Source organism: Pungitius pungitius, chromosome 5 (assembly GCF_949316345.1).
Source record: "Pungitius pungitius chromosome 5, fPunPun2.1, whole genome shotgun sequence".
Lineage (NCBI taxonomy): Eukaryota > Metazoa > Chordata > Actinopteri > Perciformes > Gasterosteidae > Pungitius > Pungitius pungitius.
Window position 1 is genome coordinate 6,883,130 of NC_084904.1, and position 13,101 is coordinate 6,896,230.

The window sequence follows — 13,101 nt, forward strand, 5'->3', positions numbered from 1 at the left end:
ACTATTTTCAGTCTTTCTCATTTCTATATTTTCAGCAATCCTTTAATCCTTTTACATACACATCAGCTAATGATAGCCTAGTATGTTAAGCTAACGTCAGCGAACAGCTAACTTGAATATCAATATAACAGAGCCACGAGCAACGAATGTGCATGTTGTCAACAACTGGTGGTAACACATCCCGTCGGACCAGGATTATTTATTTATATTCATTAATTAACTTTTCTCCCCATGTTATCGTGGTAACCTCTCCAGCAGGGCCGAGCTCCTCCTCAGGAATCTGCGATACTGTGAGACAGTCAGTTAGGCTGTGTGAAACAGTCTCTATAACAGTGTGAGACAGTCTATGAGACTGTGTGAGAGTCATTACCCCCCCTTTCTACCCCAGCTTCTGGTCGTGTTGTGTGGTGGTTAGCACTGTCGCCTCACAGCACTAAGGTCGTGGGTTTGACTCTGCTCGTTGGCCTCTCTGTGTGGAGTTGTCATGTTCTCCCTGTGGTTCTCTCCGGGTACTCCGGCTTCCTCCTAAAGTCCCAAGACTATTTTCAGTCTTTCTCATTTCTATATTTTCAGCAATCCTTTAATCCTTTTACATACACATCAGCTAATGATAGCCTAGTATTTTAAGCTAACGTCAGCGAACAGCTAACTTGAATATCAATATAACAAAGCCACGAGCAACGAATGTGCATGTTGTCAACAACTGGTGGTAACACATCCCGTCGGACCAGGATTATTTATTTATATTCATTAATTAACTTTTCTCCCCATGTTATCGTGGTAACCTCTCCAGCAGGGCCGAGCTCCTCCTCAGGAATCAGGATCAGGAATCAGGAATCAGGAAACGTTTATTGCCATAATATGTAGTACATACATGGAATTTGCCTTGGCGGTAGGTGCATGACAGAAGACAGTATAATAATGACGACATAGTCCAAATAAGATACAAATATAAAATATAATAAAATATAAGCTATGGGGGAGTACGCTAAAAACTAAAGCTATGGGTTAGTAAGTTAGAGGAGATAAGATAAAATTAGAAATAAAAATAAAGATAAAGTGCACCAGCTGAACAAAGTGACGAGTGACAAGTGAAAGTGACACAGTGAATGAATGAACATGTGAGTCAGAGTCAGTCAGAGGGGGCCCGGGCTCTGTTGATGAGCCTGACTGCCGAAGGGAAGAAACTGTTCGTGTGGCGGGAGGTCTTGTGAGACAGTCTCTGAGACAGTGTGAGACAGTCTGTGAGACTGTGTGACAGTCATTACCCCCCCCCTTTCTACCCCAGCTTTTGGTCGTGTTGTGTGGTGGTTAGCACTGTCGCCTCACAGCACTAAGGTCGTGGGTTTGACTCTGCTCGTTGGCCTCTCTGTGTGGAGTCGTCATGTTCTCCCTCTCTTTTGTTTACCATTAAAAAGGGGTTTGAGTGGGATTTGAACAAAGATTACTTCTGTTAGCATATATTGTCACCAGCGACAAGTACACTGCATCAGGCTGTGTACAACCCTTTCTGTGATGAAGAAAGTGCGACGTAGTGTTGTATGGAATGCATTAAAAGATATGATCTATAACTCACACCAATTTCTTTTGTTTTCCGCCAGGATGGCCGAGCGGTCTAAGGCGCTGCGTTCAGGTCGCAGTCTCCACTGGAGGCGTGGGTTCAAATCCCACTTCTGACATCTGATTTTCTTGCTCAGTTCCCTTTGACATGATGATGTAGACAGAGCAATGCTTTACATGTTAAACTGCCGCAACATATCATGTAGACTCTTCAAATATTTGACAATTTTGAAGTCTCTCTTTTGTTTAACATTAGAAAAGGGTTTGAGTGGGATTTGAACAAAGATTCCTTCTGTTAGCATATATTGTCACCAGCGACAAGTACACTGCATCTGGCTGTGTACAACCCTTTCTGTGATGAAGAAAGTGCGATGTAGTGTTGTATGGAATGCATTAAAAGATATGATCTATAACTCTCACCAATTTCTTTTGTTTTCCGTCAGGATGGCCGAGCGGTCTAAGGCGCTGCGTTTAGGTCGCAGTCTCCACTGGAGGCATGGGTTCAAATCCCACTTCTGCCATGTGGCTTGATTGCTCAGTTGCCTGTGACATGATAATGGAGCAATCCTTTAAATGTTAAACTGCTATGACATATCATGTAGACTCTTCAAATTCTTTCATGTCAAATGAGTGACTATTTTGAAATCTCTCTTTTGTTTACCATTAAAAAGGGGTTTGACTGGGATTAGAACAAAGCTTCCTTCTGTTAGCAAATATAGTAACCAGCGACCAGTATACTAAATTAAGCAGTGCACAACCCTTTCTGTAAAGAAGAAAACAGATCTATTTGTGGTGTCCTGTAACAATGATTGAAATGAAAAAAGTAGAGACATTTTTCGAATCAGTAGCATTAATAATTTTATTCATTAAATTCTTGGCACAACACAAATAATAAAAATAGTTCAATTCATTCAAAAGTGACATAAAACAATATAATAAGCATCAGGTATATTTAAAGGTGACAAAACAAAAAATAACAGGCATTAATTACAGTTTGTTTTGAAATTGGAATTGCCCATAAGCTTATGAGATTTAGCCTTTTTGGTCTTTGGTGTCTTAAAGGGTGTGCTGTCGAGCGACTACTCAGACCTCGGACTGAATGAGGCCTGCAGAGGTCAGCCCCCACGTTATATTCAGCTATAGACCTGCGGACCTGGGTATTGGGGATAACCGTAGCACTAACAAATCATAGCACTTAAATTGTACTTATAATGGCACTTTTCTATAACATGTTTTGAAACTACTTATTTGACGAAATTGTACTTTGTTACTTTTTCTTCTGAGTTTGTATCTCTATGTGGAAATGCACTTATTGTAAGTCACTTTGGATAAAAGTAATGTAATGTAATAATAGCAGATAGTGGTATGTTAATATCAGCCAGTTTTTAAAAAAAACCTACACCCCAGGTGTCTAGAAGTGTCTAAAACATTATAGGGTGCCGTCACACCTTTCACCAAAATCATACACGTGTGTGCCTTTGATCGTTTGATTATTGATAATCTCGGCCATGTCTGTCCAGGATATGACATTTTTTGAGTGGTTTAAAGCATTTAAAATGCATTCAGCATGTTTCCTACTTGTGTCGTATGACATTCCTCAAAATCACATCTTTTCGGAGCCCTTCATCAACGTATGTTGAGGCGACCGGTGTTGAGACAGAGCTGCTTTCATCGGGAGGTAGTGACCCTTCTCTCGCTCGCCCTGTCGCACCACAGACAAGTAGCTTTGTAAAATACCGGCATATTTTTTGGCCTTTTCATACATGTCTGTGTCAGGTTGGTTCAATACATCGGTCATGGTTTTATCCAGTTTATATTGTAGGGCATGTCTTATGGAGCTGCGCTGATCGTGTTGCTGCTGCTTTAACGATTCAATCTGGTGCAGGGGGACCAGAAACATTTTTTGAGCATGCTCCATTTTATTTCCCGCGAATGACGAGACGAATAAAAGGAATTGCGGCGCCTAATAACGGTGATAAAAACCCTCCCGTCTGAGCGTCTTTTACTTCTAGTCAAGTCTGATCTTTTTATCGGTTACCAGTCTGATGAGATTCTTCTTCTTCAAAAGTACAAACTGTTTGTCGGTCAAGGGAATACCTCTTAACACGTTGAGGGCGATGTCACACAGCGCGGTAATAAAACTGTTTGCATTAGCCACAATGACTTTATATATTAATTTTAACAGTCAAATTCCTCCGCATGCGTGACGACATTCTGTATTACCTCTTTAGTTTTTTAGGTAAATACACCACTTCTTGTTCTGTTAGCAAACCCTTTCTGAGCGTCAAGTGTTCGGGCGTCATGGCTTTACAATCTGGCGATGAGGCGATAACCATAGGCGGGGTACGCTGCATCATTAAATGCTTGTACAATTTTTTTTGTATTACCGGCAAACATCTGTCTGGCCATTAGAGTAATTTGATATTTATCCCTAAGGTTTTTAAACAAAATGAAATAGTGTTTGTCCGGGTTTAGTTGAATGCCCTCCTTTTCAAAATAGACTGCAACGTATTTCTCGCGATCGGCCTGTGTTTTGACATGGCCTGACGCCTCTTGTTTTCATTTCATGAATGTCTTCACATAACCTCTAAACAATGTGTCTGTCTTGTCGGGGAAATGCCGGACTTCATTGATAGACACAACTCGGTAACCCTTTTCCACAGCATTCTGCAGCTCCAAAGGAGACCCAAACCCCAGACAGTTCTCTCTCACTTTCTCTCCCTGTGAGTACACTCACGAGTTTGGTTCAAAGTTTCAGCACACAATCCGCACAGGGGGAAGATGAGCTTTCCGTGACATCTGTACGGTAAGACGGGGTGAAACAGGCCTCGGGGTGGGAGCACCGTGCACTTTATGAACCCAAAGTAGTTATCGATAGATTCAAAATCCCTGACGATAATCTGGGGGTGTCCGACGGGATACTGCTTTTTTGCCTTTACAGTTGGGTACAGACTTGTGAAGTCGTAGTATCTGATTTTTTTTATCATCGCAGACCGTGTAGTACAACTTCATAGCATTTGTACGCCCACCAAGGGGGGCCTTTCTGGGATCCAGACGTTCAAACTTTTTGTATGTGGCCATAAATGCCTGAACAAAAGCGCTGGAGAGCTTTAATGAGGCCATTCAAACCATGTTGTTTTTGCAGGGCATCCATTTTATCCATAAATGCCTTGTATTGTCTACCATACGGGACTTTGGTGACAAGGTTCATGTTGCTCTGTACGTGACATTTGAAACACCCGTGGAAAAACAACGTGTTTGTTTCCGAATTATAACCGTCCACATAGAACGGAGCAAACTTTTGCTCCCCGTGGCAGAGTGCATGTCCGATCTCCATATTCTCCGTGTGGGATACGTATTAAAGCCACTACATGGAAACATCAGAATATGTTTTATTCTGGTTTGTGTAGGCCCCCTCATGTGTCAGAGCCACAGTGTCCCTGGGGAGAAACAATGTATTGAACACACCCATACAACTCGATGCCAACGTGGTGAAAGAAAAAGGGTCAAGCCGTGTACATTCTAAGAATGTTTCGCGATAAATGGTGCAAGCTCTCTACATCACCTCTACGTCACATGTGTCAAACTCAAGGCCGGCGGGCCACATCCGGCCCGTGAATGAATAATCTTTGGCCTGCATGAAAATATATTTACTATTAGAGCTGGCCCGCCGGTATATTGCACGCATCATAATACTACAAATCCCACAATGCACTCTCAATGTGTCGTCGCGCATTCGCAGAGCAGAGACAGTTTAAGGAGATCGCAGAGTAAACTTGTTCGCATCTCCGGCGGAATACGTGCATTTATTTGTCTAGGTCACATATGTCGAACTCGCGGTCCGCCACCGGTCCCACCGTCAGCGCCCCTCCCGTCAGCACGATATAGTTATGGAAACCAGATGCAATGTGGGCTATGAATGTATAACCCCTGTATTTTGGCCTCCTATAGCGGCTCACAAAGTTGTCCACACATTTCAAAGTGCTGAAACAAAATTTGTTCCTCTCGAGATCCATCGCACATACATAATTTGCTTTGTGATTACCATCATAAAATCGTGTCTCAAACAATCATACAATATGCTGTTTGAGGCTCCTTTTCAATGGGTTGTTTGAAGAATTTGTGCTCGTCCTCACCCATCACGCATTTCTGTGTCTTGGTTGCGCTTGTTCGACACTGTTGTATAAGAGACGTTGCACAGTTGTGGTACATCCGTGTCTCATATGTCTCGTAGCAATACGGACACACATATGAAGCCCCCAAAAAAGCCTGTCTTATTTACAATCAAACTGTCTGAGGGTGTGGTGTGTCGTGTGTTTTGAGGCATTGCAGACGTTTACGTCCTGCAGTGTGATGGAAGATTATGATTTTCAATCCCAGATACCTTTCAAAAACACCTACATCGGCGAATGAGACTTTGTGTTTGGGGTCGAAATCCAGCGAGTTGTGTAGTTGTAATGCAGATCTTAATTTATAACGTGTGTCCTTGTCTGGGATGTTAAAATCTGATAGACAAAGAGAAACCGATTGTTATCCCTGTTGTTTGGTGTGTACAGAAGCCGAACTTTTTTGATAATATCTGATCATAAGGGACATTCCCTAGTTTTAAACGCCACCCTGTGCGGCCACTTCTATTTCCTGCCACTGAGACCAGTTTCCAATTCGTCGTCCGATAGTCATCATTACTTTGCACGACTTGGGGAATTTGCTCCATAATCAGATCTACATTGTAGGAGTCGTCTGCTCGGTGAACTGCTTGCACATCGCTAGCCAGCGAAGGTCCACGTAATACAACATAGAGAACGCTGCCTTCAGACACTTCAGCGATCGCTTGGTTAATAACAACAGACACGCTGTCTCTCACCAGGTCTGGCACTCGCTCAATGTCTGTGAGATCAAGGCTTCTGAAATCAAAAATATCAACAATACATCATGCGATATGTGTATGTTTTTTGTGTTAGTCCATTTGTTTGTGCACTTTCTAAATGTTTTGCACTGTCAGTTCTATTTTTCAATAAAGGGCTGGAAATTAATGTTTTTAAATTTTTAATATTTTTTATCCGATTAATCAATTAATCGAACAAATAATCGACAGATTAATCGATTATTAAAATAATCGTTAGTTGCAGCTCTACTTTAAAATGACCTCTGCACAGATCAAGATCTATTCCTGACTGGATCACTTGTTTGTCCTCAGTCTTACTTTAATGTAACAGTGCTGCATCCTGCTGTACAAACCAGAGAAAATTAGGTTGTGAAAATATTGATATAATTTAACTGGAAGTACTAACTTCAGATAAGGAAGACGCAGTAGCCTTCACTTTAACGAGTGCTTATGTTGCGCCCTCAGTGCAAGATTATTGCCTGAAAGGACAAAAATGCATCAACTGAGAAGCGTGTATGTACAGTACACAAGTTTTGCCACCAGGCGGCAGCAGCGCGAGACGAACGGTGGTGGCTTTATCTAAGCTCTCTCCTGCGGAACTGGCTTAATCCGGTTCTCAGCAGGAGAAAACATCGACAGTTGGCACTGTTGCGCTGATGAGTGTGTTTTATGTTTTACAGTCACCTTCGTTGAACAAATTAAAGTGGATCAAGACAAATCCGACGTGCCGTCTTTGAGGGTGTTACAGTTAACATTAATATACATTTTCAAATTTAACAATCATACAACCTACACCTGAGTTTCTCTTTCACCAAACTAAGCCCAGCTAAGTTACCTTTAATTAATCAAAGACACTTTAATTTACATTCAGCTTTGGTTGTTCTAATAAACTCCAGCAATCACTATGGTTTGGTCGAAATAAATTGGTAATTTAGAACGTAAAATGTGAGAATTAGCGCACTCAAAATGCAGATCTTCAACGGTCTGAGCAGCATCCCAGCCTGAGTGGGGGTACTTTGCGGATGGGTTGGGGCTCAGGCGGGGCAGATTTAGCGACCCTCACTCTTCGGGGGCAGACTTTAAATTATCAAAAATAAAATGCCATTTGTTCAATTTAAATCAGTTAAATCACGTACCTTAAAGTTTGATAGCGACTAACGTTAGCTAACGTTAAATCACAAGCAAAGCTGGACCCGGATCCACGGCTCATTAACGTTACAACATGGACAAGTTAGTTGGACAAAGCAACCGAAAAACGTACATCTTTCACTGGCGACACGGTTTATTTAATACATGGTTAAATATTCACTTACCAGTTTAGATAAGTTAATAAAGTTGAACGTAGATGGTCCGATCTACGGGGTGGGAAACGGCCGCGGTGCGCGGTACCCCTGCTCTATAGCAAGAGCTAATTCATACGGACTTGCCATCTTGGCTTGCTGCATGAATTACCGTAAGTATTGTAATTGTCAGTCGTCATGTCTGACCTTTAAACTCAACATTTAGATATACATTTAGATTTAACATTTAGATTTACATTTAAAATGTACATTTAGATTTAACATTTAGATTTATATTTAACATTTACATTTAGATTTAGCATTTATATGTATATTTAACATTTATATATAACATTTAACATTTACATTTAACATGTATTATTTAACAACTTTGTGTTACTGCCAAACATTGTACTTGGAAAAGTTGTTGCATGTATTTACATGATTTTGTCTCTAAATGTTTGAAAAAGTGACATGTGAATATTGTCCTGCTTTTTTTATTCATATGATAACGCTAAATGTACGAAAACTGCGCAGGATTTTAGAACGTGCAACATTTTACAAACGACGCCCCATATAATGCATGTGTACTACAATATGTAATCAGAAATAAAACACAACACTCACCACCAAAGGGTTCCATTGTCGCTCGGGGTAGACACGATTGTCTAAAAAGCTCTGTACTGCAAAAGTTGTTTGAAAACTTCCCAAAAACCTAAATACCTGCCTTTTGGGCGGGAGTGGTCTATAACCCCCCCCCCCCACATGGCCCCTAGACCCTGCCTAGGTCATACGTATTTGTTACCTGCGAGTCTCACTCGAATGAATGTGCCCGGTGAGTGAAGGGGAAATCTGAGTAAAGCAACTTCCATAGATGGCATTTTGTAGAGTCAATTCAGTGTGGATCAGATCTGGGTAGGAGCATGAATTGTGCACAACAAGTACATGACACATTTAACACATTTAACGAGGCACAGAAGCTGGAGATCACTGACTGTTCTTTAGCCAAAAAATGTGGGGGTATGCATCCACAGTGGTACCGTTAGTGGCATATCTCTCTGGCTAAGAAATAACATTATTGTGTATGTTCCCATCAATAGAGCCGCTGTGCGCATTCAGGCACTAAAATGACAAGTTGGTGTGACACAGCTGATGGCTTCCTGTCACTGCATCCCAAAATAAATGAATGCATGTTCCCTGATTTTTAAGTATTTGAAATCCAGTGAGGGGGCATTCCGTTCTGTGGGTTCCCTTTTGTCCCGTTTGCACAGGGTCAGTAGGGGCCCATCTCCGGTCATCACTAACGGCCCCTCAGTTTTAAATGTGTGCTGTTCTCTGGATCAATGATACTCCAGCAGTAACCGTGTGCTCTTCTTCCCTCCCTCTCAGAGTGCTGACCTACCAGCCCACCGTGCGCGTGCCCAACGTCCAGGCCCTGGACCCGTCGTACCTGACCTCCACGCTGGCCGACTATGCAGTCCCCTTCCACCCGTCCACCCTGGCCAGCATCCCAACAGACATGCAGAGTGAGTCGGCGTGGGAGGGGCCTCTGTAAGCGCTGTAACCATGTGCCACTGTTAACGATCCGTTCCCTCTCGCAGGTCTGGATTTTGTTTCCTTAATTCAAGGACATCCTCAGGTATGTATTACAAGGCAGGAGTCATAACTAGCTGCCACTTCACCCTCCTCGGCCTGTGCCTCGGGGGATATGATTATTAACATGACTAGGAGTTGCCGCTTTGTTTAAGCTGAAATATTCCCCATTCGATAGCCATGTTTCAGTAAGTAATAACAGAACAGGCTCAAGAGGATATCTAGTCAAGCCAAATAACAGCATGCAACAGCATCGGGTATGCAACAGTTGAGAAACACTGACGGGGGATACGATTGGTGGAGGGGAAGGGAAACCTCCTGATCACTGTCACAATCTTGTCGGTGAAATAGCTTGGCACGATATGTGCGTTCTGGTTCGGTTGTAGAACTGTCGCACCCTGGCCGAGTGATCCACGCACTTCAGAGGGACGTCAGGGGTCCACGTCCACGTGTAAGCATCAGACTCCACAGGCGGTAAACTGAGATTTCTCTAGAATTACAAGACAAACAAAAACAAGCACCAATAGCACAGCCAATGCCGTTAAAAGTAGTATAATGACCCAAAAGCGGCCATTGTGCAGAGCCCTTTAACAGCACCAAACCCAGATCCCAGATCCTTCAGCAGGTGGCTCACATCGTAAACGACAGCATGGCTTCCAGCGCGGAGGATCTGGATCTCGTAGACGTGGCCCACAGAGTCGCTGTGGTTCACCCGCCAGCTCTGCGAGAGGCTCAGCCCGTCGCTGTCAGCCTGCAGAGGACCGATGCTCGCCATCGGAGGCTGCAAAACTGTCACACACAAAGCTCGTAGAGATGCAGGGCCCATTGGAAGGAGGTTTATACTTCAGAGATGTTTTGAGATGTTGCACCAAACACTCACCCGAGCAGCTTCCCCTGTGATCCATAGAACAGATAAGATGCAACCATAGCAGGTAAATAAAGGGTGTTGTGAATCGCTGCTTCCCCTTTAGTGCATAAGGTGAAACCAGAGTGACAGCCGCGCACAGACTGAAAGCCCCACGATTCTAAGGCAATGCGCAGGCTGCCTATATGTAGGGGGGGGGGGGGGGGCGTTGCACAAAAAGAGGAGCATAAATCTCAAACTGATGCTGCTTTAAACGCACAGCAAAATACACAGAAACAGACATTTGGTGCAATAGTTTTTTATGGACAGCACAATATTAATACAGGTCAAATCTGATTACAGAGATTACAACAAAAAGATGATCAACGTTGACGGTGCGCAAAGCAAATTACACACAATAAATTATCATAAAAGAAGATGAACAGATAACACAATTATTTTCCACAAATCACGTACAGTATTTGACAGAAAGATTTTTGGCACTTGAGGGAATGAAATAATAATAATGACAATAATAGGAATATAAGTTCTTCTTCCAAGACACTGTGCATAGGTAGCCTTTCAATAAAACTATAGATATATTTAATATTGATCAAACAAATTATTTAAGATCACATAAGAGGTAACAGCACTGTGGACATCAGGGGAAGGGCTCCATTGGCTTAACACAATAAGTGCTCATGGTAAAAACACTGCTGATAATTCTGGTGCTGTGGGTTCCCATTGTCCGGGGGACGGATGCACCTCTGCCATCAGACAAGTGCAAAGGATGCTGAAAAGAATCAGTGGGCATACAAAAAACATGCGCGTTAAAGCTAGTTTACAAGTTATCGCTCCGCAGAAGGCACAGCGGTTTCAATAGGCAGGAGGAGGACGATTAATGGCCACCACATACGCTGATGAAGGCACACATATCTCCGTGTACTTCCTCGTCTCAAACACGCGAGCCACAGATCAGCCGCAGGCTCTTAGAGGTAAACAATGTTCTCCTCGCATGCCTCCTCCCCGTTCTCTCCTTCCAGAGAGAGGTAGGCGTGGGGGGGGAGGAGGGGTGTGAGAGACGGAGACGTGGAGTAGCCATCCTCATAGAGTCTGTGGCCGGTGACCTCTGACCTCCAGGGACCCGGGGAGCGCCTGTCCAACGGCACGCTGAAGTCTGCCAAGAGGGAGAACAACATGGTGTGTGGGGAGAGCTGATGCCAAGCGTGCAGCACACTCTCTATTTCCCCGTCTCGAACTCAGGTGGCGGCACGGATCTCTGCATGACTGACTCCCAGTGGATGTCCGCTCACCACCTGAAGATCAACCCCGACAAGACCGAACTACTTCTCTTCCCCGGAATAAACTCCCCCGCTCAGGACCTGACAGTTAACTTCGGCGACTCCGTGTTAACCCCCACTTTGACTGCTAGGAACCTCGGGGTGACACTTGACTCCCAACTCTCCCTGACTGCCAACATCGCAGCGACGACACGATCCTCTAGATACACGCTCTACAACATCAGGAGAATGCGAGGCCTTCTCAGTCAGAAGGCGGCGCAGGTACTGATTCAGGCTCTTGTCATCTCCCGCCTTGACTACTGTAACTCTCTCCTGGCAGGTCTCCCTGCTGCCGCCATTCGACCACTGCAGCTCATCCAGAATGCAGCAGCTCGACTGGTCTTCAACCTTCCAAAATTCTCTCACACCACACCACTTCTCCTTTCTCTTCACTGGTTACCAGTGGCTACTGCATCCAGTTCAAAACATTGGTTCTCACATACCATGCTGTGAATGGATCGGGTCCAGTCTACATCCAGGAAATGGTGAAACCCTACATCCCAACCCGTTCACTCCGCTCTGCATCTGCCTGTTCCTTCCTCACTGAGAGATCGTGACTCTTCGCTCTCCTGCTCCCAGATGGTGGAATGAGTTCTCTGATGACATCAGGACTGCAGAGAGCCTCTCATCAAGACACACCTCTTTAAGCCTCTACCTTGACTAAAACACTAAAACCATAGCACTAACAAATTGTAGCACTTAAATTGTACTTATAATGGCATGTTTTGAACCTGCTTATTTGATGAAAATTGTACTTTCTTGTTACTTGTTCTTCTGAGTTTGTATCTCTATGTGGAAATGCACTTATTGTAAGTCGCTTTGGATAAAAGCGTCAGCTAAATGACAAGTAATGTAATGTATTCAAAGTGGGGGGGTGGCGTGAGCACACTTACCGCTGTTGGTCCCTTGCTGCTGGGTGCTGATCCTGCCGCTGAGGGCCCGAGGGAGGTCGTTCCGAGGCCGGGGGCACATGCGACCATCCGGAGGCGGCTTGCTGTGCGCCTGGCTCAGCAGGGTGTTGAGGCTGTTGTACAGGCTGGCGCTCAGGCCCAGGTTAGCGCCGCAGTTCTGTCCTGACACGGCAGAGAGCAGATGCTGCTGCTGGTTGTCGTCAGCGGGGCGGCGGCGGGGGGGATGACTCTGCTGGAGGGATGCGAGCATGGTGGCCTTGTTCTCGTACACAGAAAGGTTGCCGTCCAGGCTGCCCGAGCGGCTGTGGCCGGACACCTGAGACATCAAAACGATACACGTTTGTACGTGGAATTCTTAAGCTTTCGTTCATTCGCGTACCTTGTGCTTCCCTTCCTTCACCTTGTACCCATCCAGCGGTATGGTCACAGGCAGGCTGCTCTGCCGGTGGTGTCTCCAGCGCTGCAGCAGCCTCTGCTGGGCGTCGATCTTCTCCTTCTCCTTCTCCACGCTCCTCTGGCCCTCCCTCAGTCGCTCCAGGCTCTGCTGGTACTCCAGCAGCTGAGCCTCGAGCTCCTCACGCTCGCAGCGCAGCCGCTCGGCCTCTAGGAGGCACCGCTGCTCCCGCTGCTCCAGCACACTCTCCTGCTGGCACTGGGGACATGGTTCAGAGCCATCAGTGCTTTTTAT

At 44.7% G+C, this 13,101-nt stretch overlaps 2 protein-coding genes across 4 annotated transcripts in view; both read right to left on the reverse strand.

Moving 5' to 3' along the window:
• Positions 1-9,646: 9,646 nt before the first annotated feature.
• Positions 9,647-10,288, reverse strand: LOC134129018 (oncostatin-M-specific receptor subunit beta-like). The gene is made up of 3 exons (XM_062562168.1): positions 10,199-10,288; positions 9,953-10,107; positions 9,647-9,808 (listed from the first exon to the last, which is right to left on the reverse strand). Exons 1-3 carry the CDS (start codon positions 10,221-10,223, stop codon positions 9,647-9,649), a joined length of 342 nt encoding a protein of 113 aa, XP_062418152.1. The 5' UTR covers positions 10,224-10,288.
• A 176-nt stretch (positions 10,289-10,464) lies between these two features.
• Positions 10,465-13,101, reverse strand: part of LOC119224742 (rho guanine nucleotide exchange factor 28-like) — a 37,435-nt gene continuing 34,798 nt past the window's right edge. For all 3 annotated transcript variants that reach the window (XM_062562287.1, XM_037482012.2, XM_062562288.1), the window contains 3 exons: positions 12,814-13,065; positions 12,396-12,729; positions 10,465-11,339 (listed from right to left, as the gene is read on the reverse strand). In XM_062562287.1, coding sequence (XP_062418271.1) covers positions 11,152-11,339; positions 12,396-12,729; positions 12,814-13,065 — 774 coding nt within the window. In that variant the 3' untranslated portion in view covers positions 10,465-11,151. The remainder of the gene's footprint in view (positions 11,340-12,395; positions 12,730-12,813; positions 13,066-13,101) is intronic.

Coding starts and splice junctions, on each gene's coding strand:
- LOC134129018 (XM_062562168.1), bottom strand. CDS start 10,223: ATGGATCACAGGGGAAGCTGCTCGG. Junction 10,108..10,198: donor TCACAGGGGAAGCTGCTCGG/GTGAGTGTTTGG, acceptor TGTGTGTGACAG/TTTTGCAGCCTCCGATGGCG. Junction 9,809..9,952: donor GCCATGCTGTCGTTTACGAT/GTGAGCCACCTG, acceptor TTGTAATTCTAG/AGAAATCTCAGTTTACCGCC.